We start from the raw sequence: 16,106 nt of genomic DNA on the forward strand, positions 1-16,106 counted from the left end.
GTTTTAAAAACCTTTGTTAAACCTTTGACTCTTTACTTCAGCTCCTCCTTACATTACCTTAAACTTATAGCTCAGGAGGGCTCTGATCACAAACAACACTCCTTGTATTTACGGTGACACAGAGCTTCTGGTGTTCCCCACTTTACTCGGGCTTTTACCTCAAGGACACCCTCCCCCTTTTTCTTCGTGTGGCCCGTATATTGCTGCCTCCCTGACTTCCTTAAAAGGTTTTCGCTGCCACCAAAGGCTTTTGCCTCAGACCTCCTTGGCTTAACTTGTAATCTAGGAAGGCTTGTTATAGTTGGTCATTTGACAGAACGGTCAGCACATGAGAGTGGTTGTGAGGGAAGGAAGAGATATTTTTTCTTAAGCAAAAGTAGAATTTATTTGTAAGTACGTGTGATGGTTTTGCAGAGTTTTGATAAGCATATTGGTTTCAGAATAGTTCTTAAGCTTGGAGGTTTTCAAAGACAGGTTCAGTCTACACGTTACTTCTTTTCTGAATTTTTCATGGAATCGACCTGTGCTCCACACAGATAGATGTCAGCTCTGAGGATTGGCTTCCATAAAAAAAATGCAAATAGGCTCGGAAACTGCCACTGGGGGAGGGAGAGCTCCGGCCTTTCTCCCCAGCTTCCCCCACCCCTGCAAAAACAGTGCACAGGGGTTAGGTGCCTGTTCCTCTTGAAGGAGAGCAAGGAAGGTGACAGAAATCTTAACTAATGGTAGTTAGATGCGATAGGGATTCTATGTTGTTTGGAGGTCCTTACCATTTTATGTTCAGAGCCCAAGTTCCCTCAAACTGCTGTGGGTCTTTATTTATTTTAATCTTGATTTCTCCTGCTATTTATCCCTCAATAAATTCTTGCTTTTCTCCCCCAGAGTGTGGGATTTGTCTTGCTTGTGGATATCCAGGTCTGCTGTGTGGTACAACCTGTGTATAGAGAGAGAGCCTGAGGAAGCTGGGGTCTTGCACAAACTTGGGCTGGGAGAAAAGTCAGGGTGGTCCCCATCCCGTGTCAAAAAATTTGGTGGCAGCTTGGCTTGCCATCCCTGAAGCCTGAAGAAGTGGGGAGGGAACGGGCATTGGAGGGGGGCTGTTCTCCATAGCTGGGACAACCCCTCTGAGAGTTGGTGCTGTGTTCCGGGGCAGGTTGTTACAGGAGAGTTGGCTCTTTACTCTCCTGTAACAACCTCCTATACTTTTACTAAGAATTCAGGTATAGGAGGTCTCGATCCTTTCTCATTTCATATCCAAGATGCTAATTAGATGGTTTCCTGTAAAGTGTGTGCCACAATCTCTCACCATTGCCTGGTTGGTTGAAGTGGATTTTTCAGTCTCTTGGCCGTAATGTCCAGCCATTTGTATTTGGATACAAAGGTCATATCTGTTAGTACCTGCGCACATTTCTTCATGAAGTCAGTGGATTTTTGCCCCACATGGTTAAACGTGGTGTGTTCTGTGGTAGTAATTCCAGAGGAGTAGATACGTTCATTGGTTGAAGCCCAAACAAACAGGAGTCTTGAGGCACCTCAAAGACGGTGTGTATTATGTGCTGTCAAGTCACTTCTGACGTATGCCGACCCTATACATTAACAATCTCCCATATATCCTATCATTAAGAGCCTTGTTCAGATCTTGCAAATTGAAGGTTACGGCTTCCTTTATTGAGTCAAGCCATCTTCTTTTGAATAAAGCACTTCGTAATTCTCTAACTGAAAGTGTTCTCATCTTGTCCACATTCATTCGTTCACACCTGAGATTAATTACAATGTTTAAATGTTCATTTTGCACATTCAAGATTCCTCATATATGTGTCACACAGCTTTGGATTTTCCTTTTGCATCCGCTCACATCAGCTACTGGAGATCCTTTTGGCTTTGATCCAGTCTTGTCATTAAGAACAGTGGTATTTGTGCTTGTCCTCTACTCTTCCCCAGTAGCTAGTTGAGTGTCTTCCAGTGTGGGGGTTCTCTCTTCCAGCACTTAATAGCTCCTTCTGTTTTGTGTTGCCCCATCATATGGTTTTCAAGATAAGAGATGATCAGAAGTGGTTTGCCATTTCCTTGTTCTGTGCAGTACTACTAACCAGGGTTAGCTGAAGTGTCATTGCTGTTGTCTGTGAAAGATCCTCCACTACTGGTGCTGTCCAATTACTACCCTTTAATTCGCCCCTCCCCTCACTGGAAGTGTCAGTTCTCTTCTGCTGCTTTAACCATGGATTGGTGAAGGGGTGAATGCATCTTAATCAGGTGTCTAAGCTTTGACCATTTCACCTTTTAAGTCCTTTCACCAGGACTTAAAAGAATAACAAGTTTTCATTCTAGCTTAAGCTTTCAGGGACCCAAATCCACTTCATCAGATGCATGAGGTAAGCCCTCACTAGATACACACACATCAGTAGGCAAGATAAATAGGTAACTAAGCCTATTCATCATTGCTAGCTGTACACAGTCCTGGGGAGCAAGACACAGTGTGAAATGGATAACAGTAAAACATCTAAGGTGCTGAAATTCTGTTGTGTAAGTGCCTTGTTCTTCTTGTTATATATACCGTGGCTTTGTTCTTAAAGAGGCAGCAATCTCTTCAGGAAGCAATAGAATTCCTGTGCATTTCAATTAAGGAAACAAATGAATTTGCAGTCATGCAGAAGTACAATGCAATTACTGCCTATATTTAAAAACAGCCATTTCCTGTTCCAAACATCCAAGTAAGAAACATTGTTTTGTATAATATTGAGTTATCTGAGGAATGGGCTTTCGAGGATTTTTTTTTGTCAGAGAGAGGTCCTAGTTTGTAAATGTGTCAGTCCCTGGCAGTTAGATCCCTCAAGTTCTCCACAGTTAACACGCAGGTGTTCCAGTTGAAGCAACTTTATTAGAGATCCATACAGTTCAAGGTGTTCACATAAAGGTAGCAATTGGCAGACGTGACTATTCAAAAATGGGTACTTCTATCTGGGTCCGTTGACATTCTGGCATGAAAACCCCAAAGAATTACATGGGAACTGATTAGTTTAGGCTACACACAGTACAGAATGAAATCATCTCAGTCTCTGAGAAAAGATACACTTCTCGCTGCCCACAGCTTGCATTCAAGGACATTCACTGTAGAAATGAAAGTAAATGCCTTCAACAGATAACAGGCAACCCCCACTGGCCGAGTACAGGTCATGTTAGCAGTTTACACACTCTCAGATGACCAACACAGAATACAACTTTAGCAAACAGTTATGATCGGCACAAAATGCAAAATATATTACTGGCAGGTATGCAGGCAGGCGTACATGACAAAATGTGGTGTGAAATGTGAAGTTTAATTTTTGAAACTTTCATCCTGATGAAAAGTTCTGATAAGCTTGAAAGCTTGCACGTTTTGTATCATTTTGGTTGGTCATTATAAAAGGTATGATGTGGATTTTGTTTCTTGTTCTGGGTTTTGTGTGTGCTGGTATGGCTGACAACTTTTTTCCCAGTCTGATTTGAACCTTACAAAATGTAGAGATGGACTTTTATGGTAAAGCAGCAGAGTGGTGGTCAACGGCGTTTCATCAGGTTGGAGGGAGGTGTCCAGTGGGGTGCCGCAGGGCTCGGTTTTGGGCCCAGTACTTTTCAATATTTTTATCAATGATCTGGATGAAGGAGTGGAAGGGCTGCTCATTAAATTTGCTGATGATACCAAATTAGGAGGAGTAGCAAACACCCAAGAAGATAGAATTAAAATTCAACAAGACCTGAATACTCCGGAGAAGTGGGCAGCTGTGAATAGGATGCAATTCAACAAAGACAAGTGCACAGTATTACATCTGGGCCACAAAAATGGGAAGCACAAACACTGGATGGGGGATACACTTCTGGGCAGTAGTATATGCGAAAGGGATCTTGGGGTAAGAGTGGACTGTAAACTGAATATGAGCAGTCAATGTGATGCGGTGGCAAAAAAGGCTAATTCAATCTTGGGTTGTATCAAAGGGGCCATAGTGTCGAGATTGCAGGAGGTTGTATAGCCCCTCTCTCTACTGCCTTGGTCAGGCCACAGTTCTGGAGGCTTACTTCAAAAAGGATGTGGCCAACATCGAGAGGGTGGAGAGGACAGCAACGAGGATGATCAGGGGTCTGGAGACTGAGCCCTATGGGGAAAGGCTGAGGGCCTTGGGAATGTTTAGTTTGGAGAAGAGGAGGTTGAGGGGGGACATGATTGCTCTCTTTAAATATTTGAAAGGCTGTCATTTGGAGGAGGGCAAGGAGCTGTTCCAGTTGGCAGCAGAGGGTAGGATGCGAAGCAATGGGCTTAAGTTACATGCACAAAGGTACCGGCTGGATATTAGGAAAAACTTTTTCACGGTCAGAGTAGTTCAAAAGTGGAATCAGTTGCCTAGGGAGGTGGTGAGCTCCCCTTTACTGGCAGTTTTCAAGAAGAGGCTGGATGAATACTTGTCAGAGATGCTTTAGGCTGATCCTGCACTGGGCAGGGGGTTGGACTAGATGGTCTGTATGGCCCCTTCCAGCTCTATGATTCTGTGATTCTATGCTGTGTTTCAGTTTCTTACTTCAGTTACTTACAGTGCATTCACAATGCAAAGTTACTTTTGTTTAAGCCCACTGACTTCAGTGAATCTGGTGTGAAGCAAACTCTATGTAGAATTGCATTGTTGTTTTATTCCTAGTATTTTAGCGTTTAGGTACTTAAGCTGTTTTAAAACTTGCCAATTACCTTTTTTGTGTTGAGACCAGAAATAATTTGAGGACCTTTGTCACTAGTTGCCCTGTTTATGCTATAGGATTCAAGTGGCTTTATGTGAAAAATCAGTTTTTGTTAGGTTATCTATTAAAAACATGGGAATGGAAAAGGTTGTCATTTTCCTGTAGCTCTTTTTAGTTGTTAATCTGAAAATCCAGCATAAATTAGTACTGAAATAGTTAGTTCTGACCAGATAAACAAGATGTGCTGCTCCTTATTTGATTTTTTTTTAAAATCATGCCCTTTATCCAGGAGCCATGGGGAGGCACAGAAAAAACTGGCTGGTGATCACTCAGTAAGTTTCATGGCAGAATGGGGATTTAATACACAGACTGCTACACCACATAAACTATTGCCAGGCTTTTCAATTATACAAGTTCAGGTGGGTTTTTTTTTGTTCAAACTGAGTGCAGTGGAACTCGGTTCCAACATCTTTCACCATCCCACCAGAACTGGGGATGGGAGTGTCATTAAAACATTTAGCAATACTGTGCTGATTACTCCACATGGTGCTTAGAGTATAAACAAAGGAAGCATGCATTCTTGCACCTTTTTAAAAAAAGAAAAAAAGCACTGTACATGACTATACCCCAAAACATGCTTCCAGTTGAAACAAGTGTAATAACGATTCACCCAAGTCTTTTCCTGTGTGAAAACCACCAAAGGGTTTCTGTGACTGTTCTGGGTGTGCCTCCTGACTGGAAGTAAGCAGGCGTGGAGTGGCAACTCATTTGTGCGTACAATAGGAAGACAGTGGGGAAAAAGTACAGAAAAACTCCTGCATATCATCTTGCAATCAGTGTAATTGTAAATTGTCAGAAATCTACCTGTATGCCATTGTTTTTGTTGTGTGTGGGAGGATGGGGAAGAAATGGAGCCTTGTGAATAATTGCCATACTATTTCTAGGTCCACTGTAGCTGTAGGCCGGATACATAAGGCTGTACATAGGGAGTGTATGCCTACTTCGAACATGTTATGTTTGCATGATTTGGATCCTCAGGCTTGATTTCTTTCAGATTTGTTTGTTTGTTTGTTTGTTTATGTCATTTATAGTCCTCCTTTCTCGCTGAGATTCAAGGCAGGTTACACAGTATGAGATTAGTACAATCCGTATCAAGGACATTTCCATACAGTATCAAGGACATTTCTATATAGTGTCAAGGCCATTTCCATAAACAATGCCATATGATAAATAAATACAAGTTTAAAAAGACATAGTATTAGCAAGGATCCAATACAGAGTTGAAGAAATGCTGAAACAGAACAGAAGCGATTCTAGGACTGACATTAGACAACATGAAACACAGATAATATATAGGAGTACATATTTAAAGCAACGGATAATATGTAAGGTAACATAGTGGTGAAGTCTGTGGTCCCTAACTCATTAGCAAAGCATCTGAATCCCCTCCCTACAATACTGCCCTCCTAATTAGTGAAGTCTCCCCCACCCACCCCAAACTGATTCTTTGATTCTTCTTATCAGTCTTCTAATCACCATTCTGTTGGCTTCCTCTTTATCAAGTTGATAGTTTCCGGTCGTTAGCTGAGTTGATCTCTAGTATAAGGGCAAGAATTGGATCCAATAGCATCCTAAAAAGACGAAGGTGCTACTGGATCCAAATCTTGCTCTTCTGTTTGTCAAGGTAGCCTGAACCCCCATGACAGGACTGGTTGAAGTTGGAACTATTACTGTTAGCGCTTGCCTTTCGGCTACAAATATTTGAGCAAGTTTTTATGTATATTGAAAGAAACCTAATGGGACTTTTTTCCAACAAGGGATCATTTTTTTTAAAGGCAAGCCTACCATTCAAAGAAGTGATGGAAAATGTTTTGAATACTAGATATATTGTCAGAATCCAAAAATAATCACAGATTGGATTCTTAGGTTTTCCATAGGTGTGTTCTCAAGCGTTTTCCAGTCTCTGAAAGGGTGTAGAAGCTTTTTTCCTTATGGATGGTGCACATATGATGTTGTGGCCAGCTTTTTCTTCCAACTGAGGGGATCCGTGCCACCTCCTATAATTTTGGGGAACTAGATTTTTTTTGAAATGGAAACCTTTCTGTTACTAGAAGTTTTTATGGTAGCATGCATAAGAGTTTGGGGTTTGCTTTTGTGAGGTGATGTTTGTCTTGCTCCTGAAGAGAACAGAGATCACTGAAGCAGGAGATTTATAAAAATAACAAAGATAATTTATTTACATACAGGTTGTTTTTAAAGACATCATCAGCCTAGGTTTTTCAACATTCACAGCATGGCTGAGTTACTTAAACGTGAGCTAGTTATGGCTTCTGGTTACAGTTTGAGTTCTCTTTCACTGCCTAGCCACCAGGTTGGGTCCTTTCACACACACAGAATTCCACCCATACCAGCTTACCTTTTCCCCAAGAGTCAGACTAATTGTACCAGGTCTGCTCATTATCAGAGACTGGGTACTTTGTCCTAGAGGTGCAGCTAAACCACTCAGCCACACTATTTATAGATTTATTTATTTTATTTAACTTATATCCTGCCCTCGCCACAAATGGGCTCAGGGCAGCGCACATCATAATTAAAACACAATAAATTAATAGTCAACTTTAAAAACAGATTTAAAAACTTATATTAAAATACTCTGGCATCATTATATATAGGCTACTTTGGATACTAATAAAAGACCTGCATAGGTCATAGCTGCCGAGGGCAGTCATAGAAGAGGTAGCGATCTTAGATAGGATAAGAGGGTCCTCAACCAAAGGCCTGGTGGAACATCTTTGTTTTACAGGCCCTGCGGAACTGTAATAGGTCCCGCTCGGCCCGGATCTCCAGCGGGAGAGTGTTCCACCAGGCTGGGGCGAGGGCAGAAAAAGCTACCCTTAACGCCATCTGCTCTTTTTCTGAAGCAGCTCTAAACTGAAATGTTGCTGCGCTTCCCTCCAAGATTCCATCCCCCCCCTGACAGCACTCCCATAGGCAACAGCTGAGTGGCTGTTTTACCTTTCAGGGGCAGGATAGATGGGTTGGGTACATCAGTGTGACCCCCAGTCTCACTGTCACCCACTTTAAACCTCTCTTCTCAGGTTCTGGGCTTCACAGGCTGTTCAGGACAGTTACAAAACACACCACCTGTCTAGTCCCTGATTACCAAGCAAAGAGCCCTGACCCAAATCCACACAGGGCCCCCACTTTCATCTTCCCATGGACTTCACTAGACAGGCAGCCAGTTCCCTCAGTGCACCACCTCTCACACAGCTGGATACCAAGTGCTACTGGAGTTAGTACTTTACCTTATACACTGCCAGCATTTAGTTTAGATATATTAGCTGGGACCAGTAAGGTTGGTGTTTTATGTTTCCTGAGACACTAGTCATCCAGTCAATAGGATTTAAACAGGAAGAAGGGTTTAGACCTTATTTACAACTTCATTTAGATAACTCACAAAAAGAGATACATTGTTTCTAATATTTGAATTTTTATTCCCAGTTCATACCAGCAGTCAGTAATCACAATGTATCAGAATTCTCAGAAGTCATCTTTATTCAAGCTGCTCCCTTTTATGATTTAGATAATCCTCCCCTCAAACTACCTCCTCCCTTTAATGCCCTAATGGGTCTCAACTGCCCCAGCCCCAGCATTCTGCCACCTCTCACTGGCCGCTTGTCACAGGGAGAGGTGTAACCTGTTAGTCAGAGTCAGATGTAGAGAGAGGCCCTGGATTTACCTGAATGTTTTGAGGTATCTGGAAAAATACTTCAGTAGGCCCAGTATCTCCAGATTAGAATGTAGGGAGTCCACCCATTCCCATACAATAGTATGGTGATTTGACCCATAAGACCATTGTCTTTTCTGATTCCAGCATTGTGTTAGATATTTCAAAATAGAAAGAATTCTCCATAAGTAGATGTTCTGTTTGCTATTAGCCTTGTAGGAATTAGCACACCCTGCCGCTACTATTTTTTTGTTGCCTGTGATGGATTGGACCACTTCTGCCTTTTCTAATGAACAGCCAATGGGAGATGATGGAATGTTGGGGCTGCTGGCAGTTGAGATCCATTCAAACAGTTTGAGAAGGAAGAAGCATTTTATGCTGCTGAAGGAGAAAGCAGGAATAGCTGTCTGCTGACGCCTGTTATATTGTATTGTAACCACGCACTGATATGATAGTATAGGATAATGAGTCCACTTGTTAAGAGCAATGTATCCCTGTGTTTGACTCACTTACTGCTATGTTGTTAATCTTGTAAATAAAAGTTAATTCTTTCACTCTGTTTAACTCTGGCTGGCTGGAGGCATATGGGATCAGGGGAAACAGTCTACAGGGAAGAGATATTCTGGTCAAAACATATATATGTATGCAACTTCATGTTGGCAGCGTATAGTGGGAAGTAAATACTGAGTTCCCTTGGCTTTATATGCCCTGGCTGCAAAAAAATACGGGCTAATGCTGTGCTTAAGGGATAACATTAACATTGAACATTGGGGATTTTTACTGTTTTTACTGTTTTAACTGTGTATACTTTTATTGTCCTGTATGAATTTGACAACCGGAAATGGTTCGATGGTTGTATCTAGTTTTAAATTTTAATGCTTTGACCATGTCACATCAATTTTATTCAAGCTTGTGTTTCTGTTTTGTTTGTTGTTTGTGACTTGTAATGGCCTATAGCTGAATACAATAAACCTTCCTACTTCTAAATACTGAGTTCCCTTACTCCAATAACCCTGGGCTGTATGGGTGATGGGTAGTGAATTTAGGGAGCTGACTGACCTGTCTGGTGATATCTGTGAGAGAGAAAAAGAGAGGGGGCCACTGTGTGTGTGGAAAGGCTCTCTGCCTACTAAAGAGAGACAAAATGGGTGGTGAATTGTGATGGCGTTACCTACCTGTAGTCCTGAACCTGTGGAGAGAGGTTTTGCATGGGAGGCAGTGAGAAGGGGTTGTGACACTGTTTATGCTTCCTGTCTGCTGCAATTGGAATTGAAAGTTTGACAGTGCTTTCTCTTATTAGATAAATGAGGTGGGGGATCTAATAGAGAACGTATTCCATGTGGAGCAATTCCATTGTGGAATTCTGGTTCCAGAATTCTTTGCACATGTTTAAGTTAAAACTTTGGGTTTTCTTTCTTAAGAATATTTTTTGTCAAAATGATATTATAAATAGAACCTAAGTTTGGTTTATATGCAGATGTTTTGAAGGCTTGATTCTCAATGATTAAGATCACCAAACGCAAGAGTTCAGCTTGGCCTCTGTGCCACCACAGCAGTCAAAAGCACACCTGCTTATTTTCTAACATAAGTGGATGTTTGTCATTCATTCCTGTTGGAAAAAGTAAAGTTCTGCACACATTCATACAGAGCTCACAGTATATTGTGCCTCCCTTCTTGGCCTTACGACATGAAAATCTTTTCTCCACATACATGCAAACATACTAGGGTTGTTAAGAAGAATTCTCTTAATTCCTCTTTACCCAGTTTCTCCCTGAAATCCTAGAATGCTTTCTTTTCCCTCTGTTTTGGAGCATGAAGTCAGTTTCTGTCAATTCCTTTTAGATCAAAGAAAAATTTGAAGAGAGGAAGGGTAGGAGGGTCTGCAGAATTTCAGAATTTCACTCTGTAGATGCTCAGAGGCAGGCAGTATCTCCCCAAGTCGTCTTCCTGCTATCTTCCTGGGGCATATAATATAAAATAACTGCAAGCACTGAAATTACAAAAGGGTACTTTGAGTTCTCTTCAAAGAGAAATGAAAGAAATCCTGTTCTTTAAAGAGACTAAAAGGAATCAATGCCTATATCTAAAAAAGTGAATTGCAGAAAAAGAATTTCCCCACCCCATAACAGCCCTAAAATATACATCTCATCGTAATGCTGAACACTTAATGGGTGGCAGGGAACGTGGGAGCCAGGGCATCATGGTGGGTTCCCCTGACCAAGAGCATATGAAGTCTGATATACAAAGGAAACTCTAATTGACTGTCTCTTTGTTTGCAGGTTGTTCAGCAATAGTTATGAACTCGCGGCTGCGAGCACTAGGGGGAAGAATAAATAATAGTCGAGTGTCAGAACTACCAAAGGAACGAACACGATCTGAGATCATCTGCAATGTTCACTTTTTGGATAGCTCAGTGCAAAACTTCAAAGTTAACGTAAGTCCTGAAGACTTGTTTAATTTAAGTAATGTGTTCACGACCTAGGCTGTCCTTATTGTGACCTAGCTCAGTTGTGTACTGCAGCCGAGATGTGTAAGACTGGCAATTGCCTTCCTAAATGTGATTTAGGGTACAATAATGGGATTTAGGGTACAATAATCATGTATGAACTTGTCAGACAAGTATAGTGGCCCAAGGTCCAAATTGTGCAAAAGGAGAAAAAATCTCTTTCCCTTCTATAACTTCTGAAGCTAATTCTTACAGTGAAGGCATGCCTGTTAAATGTGTATATAGTTATTACAATCCAGTTTCATGTATTTTGTTTTAAAAATTTGTCTTAGTGACTCACTTCTTCAGATTGACTTTTTTCTGGACACTGTCTTAAATTGGGTTTGTTCTGCAATCAAATAGCAACAGGTGGCCCCAGGGCTTTTTTTCAGCCGGAACGCGGTGGAACATTTACACAAACATTTACAAACCAACCTTAGTATAAAAATGTATCATGCAAGATGAAGATTTGAGTCTTAATAGATTAAAAAATAATCTGTATTAAAGGGAAACTCGCATATTATTGTTGACTTATAGTCTGCCTTTCTTACTGAGAGCCAAGGTTGATTGCAAATTGCAAATACAATGTAATCGACAGCTAGGATATTCATGCAACAACGGACAACAATGGACAACAGTTAGAACATTCAGGGAAACAGATACAATAGAAATGATAGCAGAAAAATTTTAAACAAGCATAATGCTGAGCACAGAGATGAAATCTATCTGAAGCAAAGCATAACTAATTTCCATGGCATGTTTAGCAGCATAGAAACTTCTTAGTAGGCACATACCTACATCAGCAGACAGGATCCAGCCTCATAGCTTTTAGTCCCCGTCCCTGCCAAGGCATTTTTTTGAGATATTTCTTTTGACACAGTCTTGTAATCTGGGTAGAAAGCCCTCCTGAATGATTCAGTTTTGCATAGTTTGCACAAAGCAAGGAGAGCGGGAGCTTTAATGACCACTTCAGGCAGGCTATTCCATAAGGTGGGGTGCAGGGTGGTATCTGCAGAAGGCTTTGACCAGATGAGTGAAGCTACTGTGGCAGAACATAGAGGCAGTTGCAAAGCTGTGATGAGCCAGTGCCGTGAAGGACTTAATGTGATCATCAGGGCTTTTTTTCTGGGAAAAGAGGCGGTGGACCTCGGTGGGTTGCCCTCCGAGAAAATCTGTCTGGAGATCAGGGGGCGGGGCCACCAGCCATGTGACCATTTTCAAAAGGTTCCAGAACTCCGTTCCACCGTGTTCCTGCTGAAAAAAAGCCCTGGTGATCATCATGACCTGGTAACTGATGGGAAGCCAGTGGAGTGACTGCAGATTAGGAGTGATATGCATGCTGCGTCCAACTTTTGAGAATAAAGGCACTGCAGTGTTTTGCGCCAGCTGGAGTCTCTGAGTCAGCTTTGGGGGAGAATTATGTAGAGTGCATAGATGAGTCTTGATGTTACTGTATAAATAATATCCCTGAAATTCTCTTCAGTTGTAAAGTATGCAGGATCATCATTTTTTAAAAATCCTGACTCTTCAAAGAGGCAATTTCTGCACTAGTTGGCTTGACAGGTGAATTTTAAGGACTACTGCAATAATGTATGTGAAGTGCTTTGAGTGTTTTAAGGGACTGTATAATAAGTATTATTCGTATTTAGATCTTCCAAGTTTAGCAAAGATGGTCCTTAATAAATTTCCTTCTGATTGGTACAACACATTCAAGACATTTTCAGGGCCCCCAAAACCTAGTACAGGCCAGCTATAGTTCAGCCCCATCTCTGGTGTGCTTGGCATACCTGTTCTGTTTAAGGCCAAAACAAAGATGCAGAATAACAGACTCAAGAAAGAGAAGGAATGTGGAGGCTGTTTGTTTGAATCTGAGGAATGCATAAAGAGTTGAAATATGGACTCCATGTGGTCACAAGACCTGAAGCATATGAAATATAGATGAGGTCCCGATCATGCTGAGCTGTGCTATTATGACTTCAGAGGTGCAGTGTGTGGCAACCAACACAATTGTATTCTGGTACACTTTTTGGTTAGTGGCCAGCACACTAGGAGAAGCATTTCTTCTCACACAGGAGGGACTGATAAATATTTTTTGCTGGAGTACTTAGCAGTTGGAAATAGCCAGGCAGGGTAAGTATTTTGGCTTTACGTTGTTGTGTACCTAATGAATAAAAAAGGAGTGCAGTTGACAGCTTCGAGGATAATTTACCAAGATTATGCCCAGTTCAGAACAATCCAAATTATGGATACTCCTATAAGTGGGGCTGCTGCTAACCCTTATTGAAGGATGTGTTTAATCTTTAAAAGGGGATTTGATATCTCAGGTTTGTTGATAGCTCTTTGATATGTTTTTGTGTTTGTTCCATTTTTCTGCTTTTTAATCCGTCTGTCATGAACTGGCACTTCTGTGTTTCTCATCTATTTTTCTTTTAATATCAAAGAAAACTGGCACAGTCTTAAATTTGTTCCCCCCCCCCTTTCAATCTGAGACATTTTTAGTGCCTGACCTTTTGAAGTCTACTTAATCAGTTTCTGCCAAAAAAGAAAAGTTTAGAGTTTGCCCTTGGTGTTTGTCTAGCCTTTCAGGCCACCACTGTGTATTGTTTATATTGTGCTGATCTTTTGGAATTGTGATCTTATTACTTAATAATACAGTTCCATCCATGTACAAGGTACTTTGAGATACATAAGCAGACACACCCCTGCATCAAGGCATTTATTGTCTGCTTATGGAGAAAAAAGAAGGAAAATCGGAAAGAAACAAAGATAGCAAAGATTAAATGTGCTTTTTTTTGCTGTTGTGAGCAGGCCAGCTCCAGCTCTCAGGAAACTCAGGCAGAGATCATGGACTTTCCAAATCTAAATGGAGAATAAGAAGAGTGTTGCCGTAGCATTTCTCCACATCCTGCCCTGAACCTCAAAGATGTCTCTCACTGGTGGTAGTGTGGACATGGGCACTTCACTCGTAAGGGAAGGGACTAAATGTTCCATTTTATTTTTGTTTGTTTTTGAACCATGCTATAGCAGAAAGTTTTCTGGTGCACCAGTATCTTTAAGCAGTTGTCTTTTTAGACAGCCTCTGGTCATATTTTGTGTCCTCTGCTAAAGTTTGTTTTTGTTTGTCAATTTATGCTGCTACCTAGCGGTTTGAAAATCCTTTGTGGTGTATGAATAGGTTTCAGAACTTCAACATGTGCTTTGGCTGCTGATGCTGTGCTTTCAGCTGATGAGTCATTGACTGATAGAAAGTCAGATTGGAAAATCCCAACACAACTCATGGAAAATGGTAGTGTAACATGGTCCCGTTCTTCTTCTTTTTAATGTGGTGTCCAATTTCTTCTGAGGGAGGTCGGTGGGGTTTCCTTTCAGTTTAACAGGGCTGCCAGTCCTCCAGTGGGGGTGGGGGATCCCCCACTCCCAGCCTCTGCCCCTCACTGCCATTCACCTGGCCAGTGGGGGGGGGGAAAGGCTGCCAGGCGTGGAAGTGATGTCATCATGCCCACTAGGAGCCCGCACTTGAGAAGAGCACCCCTGATAAGTGCCAGGTCCCCCCCCTCCCCCGCTCCCACCAGGAGGGTAAGAGGACCTGGCGACCCTACAGTCCAGTACATGAAGCTTGGAACGATTGCAATTAAATCCAGACTTCCATAGCATTTAGAATATTTTGCAAAAGACTGGGTTCATGGAAAGTTAGCTAAAGTGTGCGGCAGGCTAACTACCATGCTATTGTCTAGCAAAGGGCAAAATATAAACACTTTTTAAATTTTTTGTCTCAGATGGCAGACAGTGAGTTATCTTTGTATTCCTCTGAGGTAATATGCTTTTGTAGTCTCATGTTAACTAGTTCTCCATAGTGGTATATACATTTTAAATTTTGGACCCCATCGTAAATGTAGGAGTTATGTTAGTCTTAAAGGTAGTAGAACAAAACCTTTCCAAGGACTGAAGTCATGAGTCTGTGAATCATTATGGTTTTTGCCCTTAGGTGTTGGGACATGCAGGCTGTAAGCATACCATTTAAACTATTTTTGAATCAGATAAAATGGAATGGTTGGCTGTGTTATCCTGTTACTGAAGAGCCTGTATCTGCTGGCCTGGCAACAAGGCATAGTCTTTCAAATGGCTGACGTTCTAGTTGCTTTCTTTAGTTAAGATCTTTGTTGTCTCTGTAAATCAGGAACTCTGGCATTCCTGGCCATTAATTATGAAGGCCTCACGCGGCTAACGGTTTTCTCTAGAAAGAACTATCGTTTTCAGAGGATGGTGCTGCATTTTATGAAGACAATTGCGTTCCTCTGTTCCTTTTGAGATTCTGCTCCTTAGAGAAAATCCGGGTGTGTGTGCGCGCGCCTTGTGTCTGATTAGGCAGCAAGGCTGTTCAGGCCGGATTAGGATGAAGGCATCAGCTTGGTGTGTTTAATTGTGGAATAGCCACAATTGCATCATAAGGGGGGTTGTAGTGGAAGTAGCGATATAATTCAGATGCGAAAGTTTAAGAGGAAGAATTGCTAGGGTGGGTGAGACTTTTTCCTGTTTTCCCCCTTTGAGGACACTTTCCTCCCACACACTTTTACTAGTGGAAAAACTGAGACTAATTTATGAAACGTTTTAACATATTAGGATGAGTGAAATGCTTTTTAAGCCAAGGTTCTGAAATATTTAGCAGCCTTTTACTCTCCTCAACAGCTTCTAACAGTCCATACAATATTGGTGGTTGAAAGTGCCATCAAGTTGCAGCCAATTTATTGTGACCTCATAGAGTTTTCAAGGCAAGAGACTAACAGAGGAGGTTTGCCATTATCAGCCTCTATGTAGTGGTCCTGGACTTCTTTGGTGGTCTCCCATTGAATTACTAGGGCTGAACCTGTTTAACTTCCAAGATTTAACAAGATCGGGCTAGCCATATTGTGTTCAATACGGTCAGGGTTTAACCGTATTGTGTGTATGCGTGGTGCTCTCAAGTCATAGCTGACTTATGGCCACCCCTAGCAGGGTTTTCATGACAAGAGACTATCAGAGGTGGTTTGCCATGGCATGCATCTGCAACCATGGTTTTCGTTGGAGGTCTCCCATCCAATTACTAACTGAGGCTGACCCTGCTTAGCTTCTGAGATCTGATGAGATCAGACTCACTTGAGCTATCCAGGTCAGAGCCTAACAGTATTAGGCAATTGCAACTCCTGTAAATAT

The 16,106-nt window shown here is 41.7% G+C and overlaps 1 protein-coding gene across 6 annotated transcripts in view; it reads left to right on the forward strand.

Annotated features, from left to right (window-relative positions):
• The window catches only part of PTPN3 (protein tyrosine phosphatase non-receptor type 3), a 178,779-nt gene that overhangs the window by 52,364 nt on the left and 110,309 nt on the right, over positions 1–16,106 (forward strand). For all 6 annotated transcript variants that reach the window (XR_008597804.1, XM_054990820.1, XM_054990821.1 and 3 more), the window contains exon 2: positions 10,711–10,865. Coding sequence is in view for 5 of the 6 variants with exons in the window: in XM_054990820.1 (XP_054846795.1) it covers positions 10,711–10,865 (155 nt within the window). In the remaining variant the exon portion in view is untranslated. The remainder of the gene's footprint in view (positions 1–10,710; positions 10,866–16,106) is intronic.

The sequence above is a fragment of the Eublepharis macularius genome, chromosome 11 (assembly GCF_028583425.1).
Source record: "Eublepharis macularius isolate TG4126 chromosome 11, MPM_Emac_v1.0, whole genome shotgun sequence".
In the NCBI taxonomy this organism is placed as follows: Eukaryota; Metazoa; Chordata; class Lepidosauria; order Squamata; family Eublepharidae; genus Eublepharis; species Eublepharis macularius.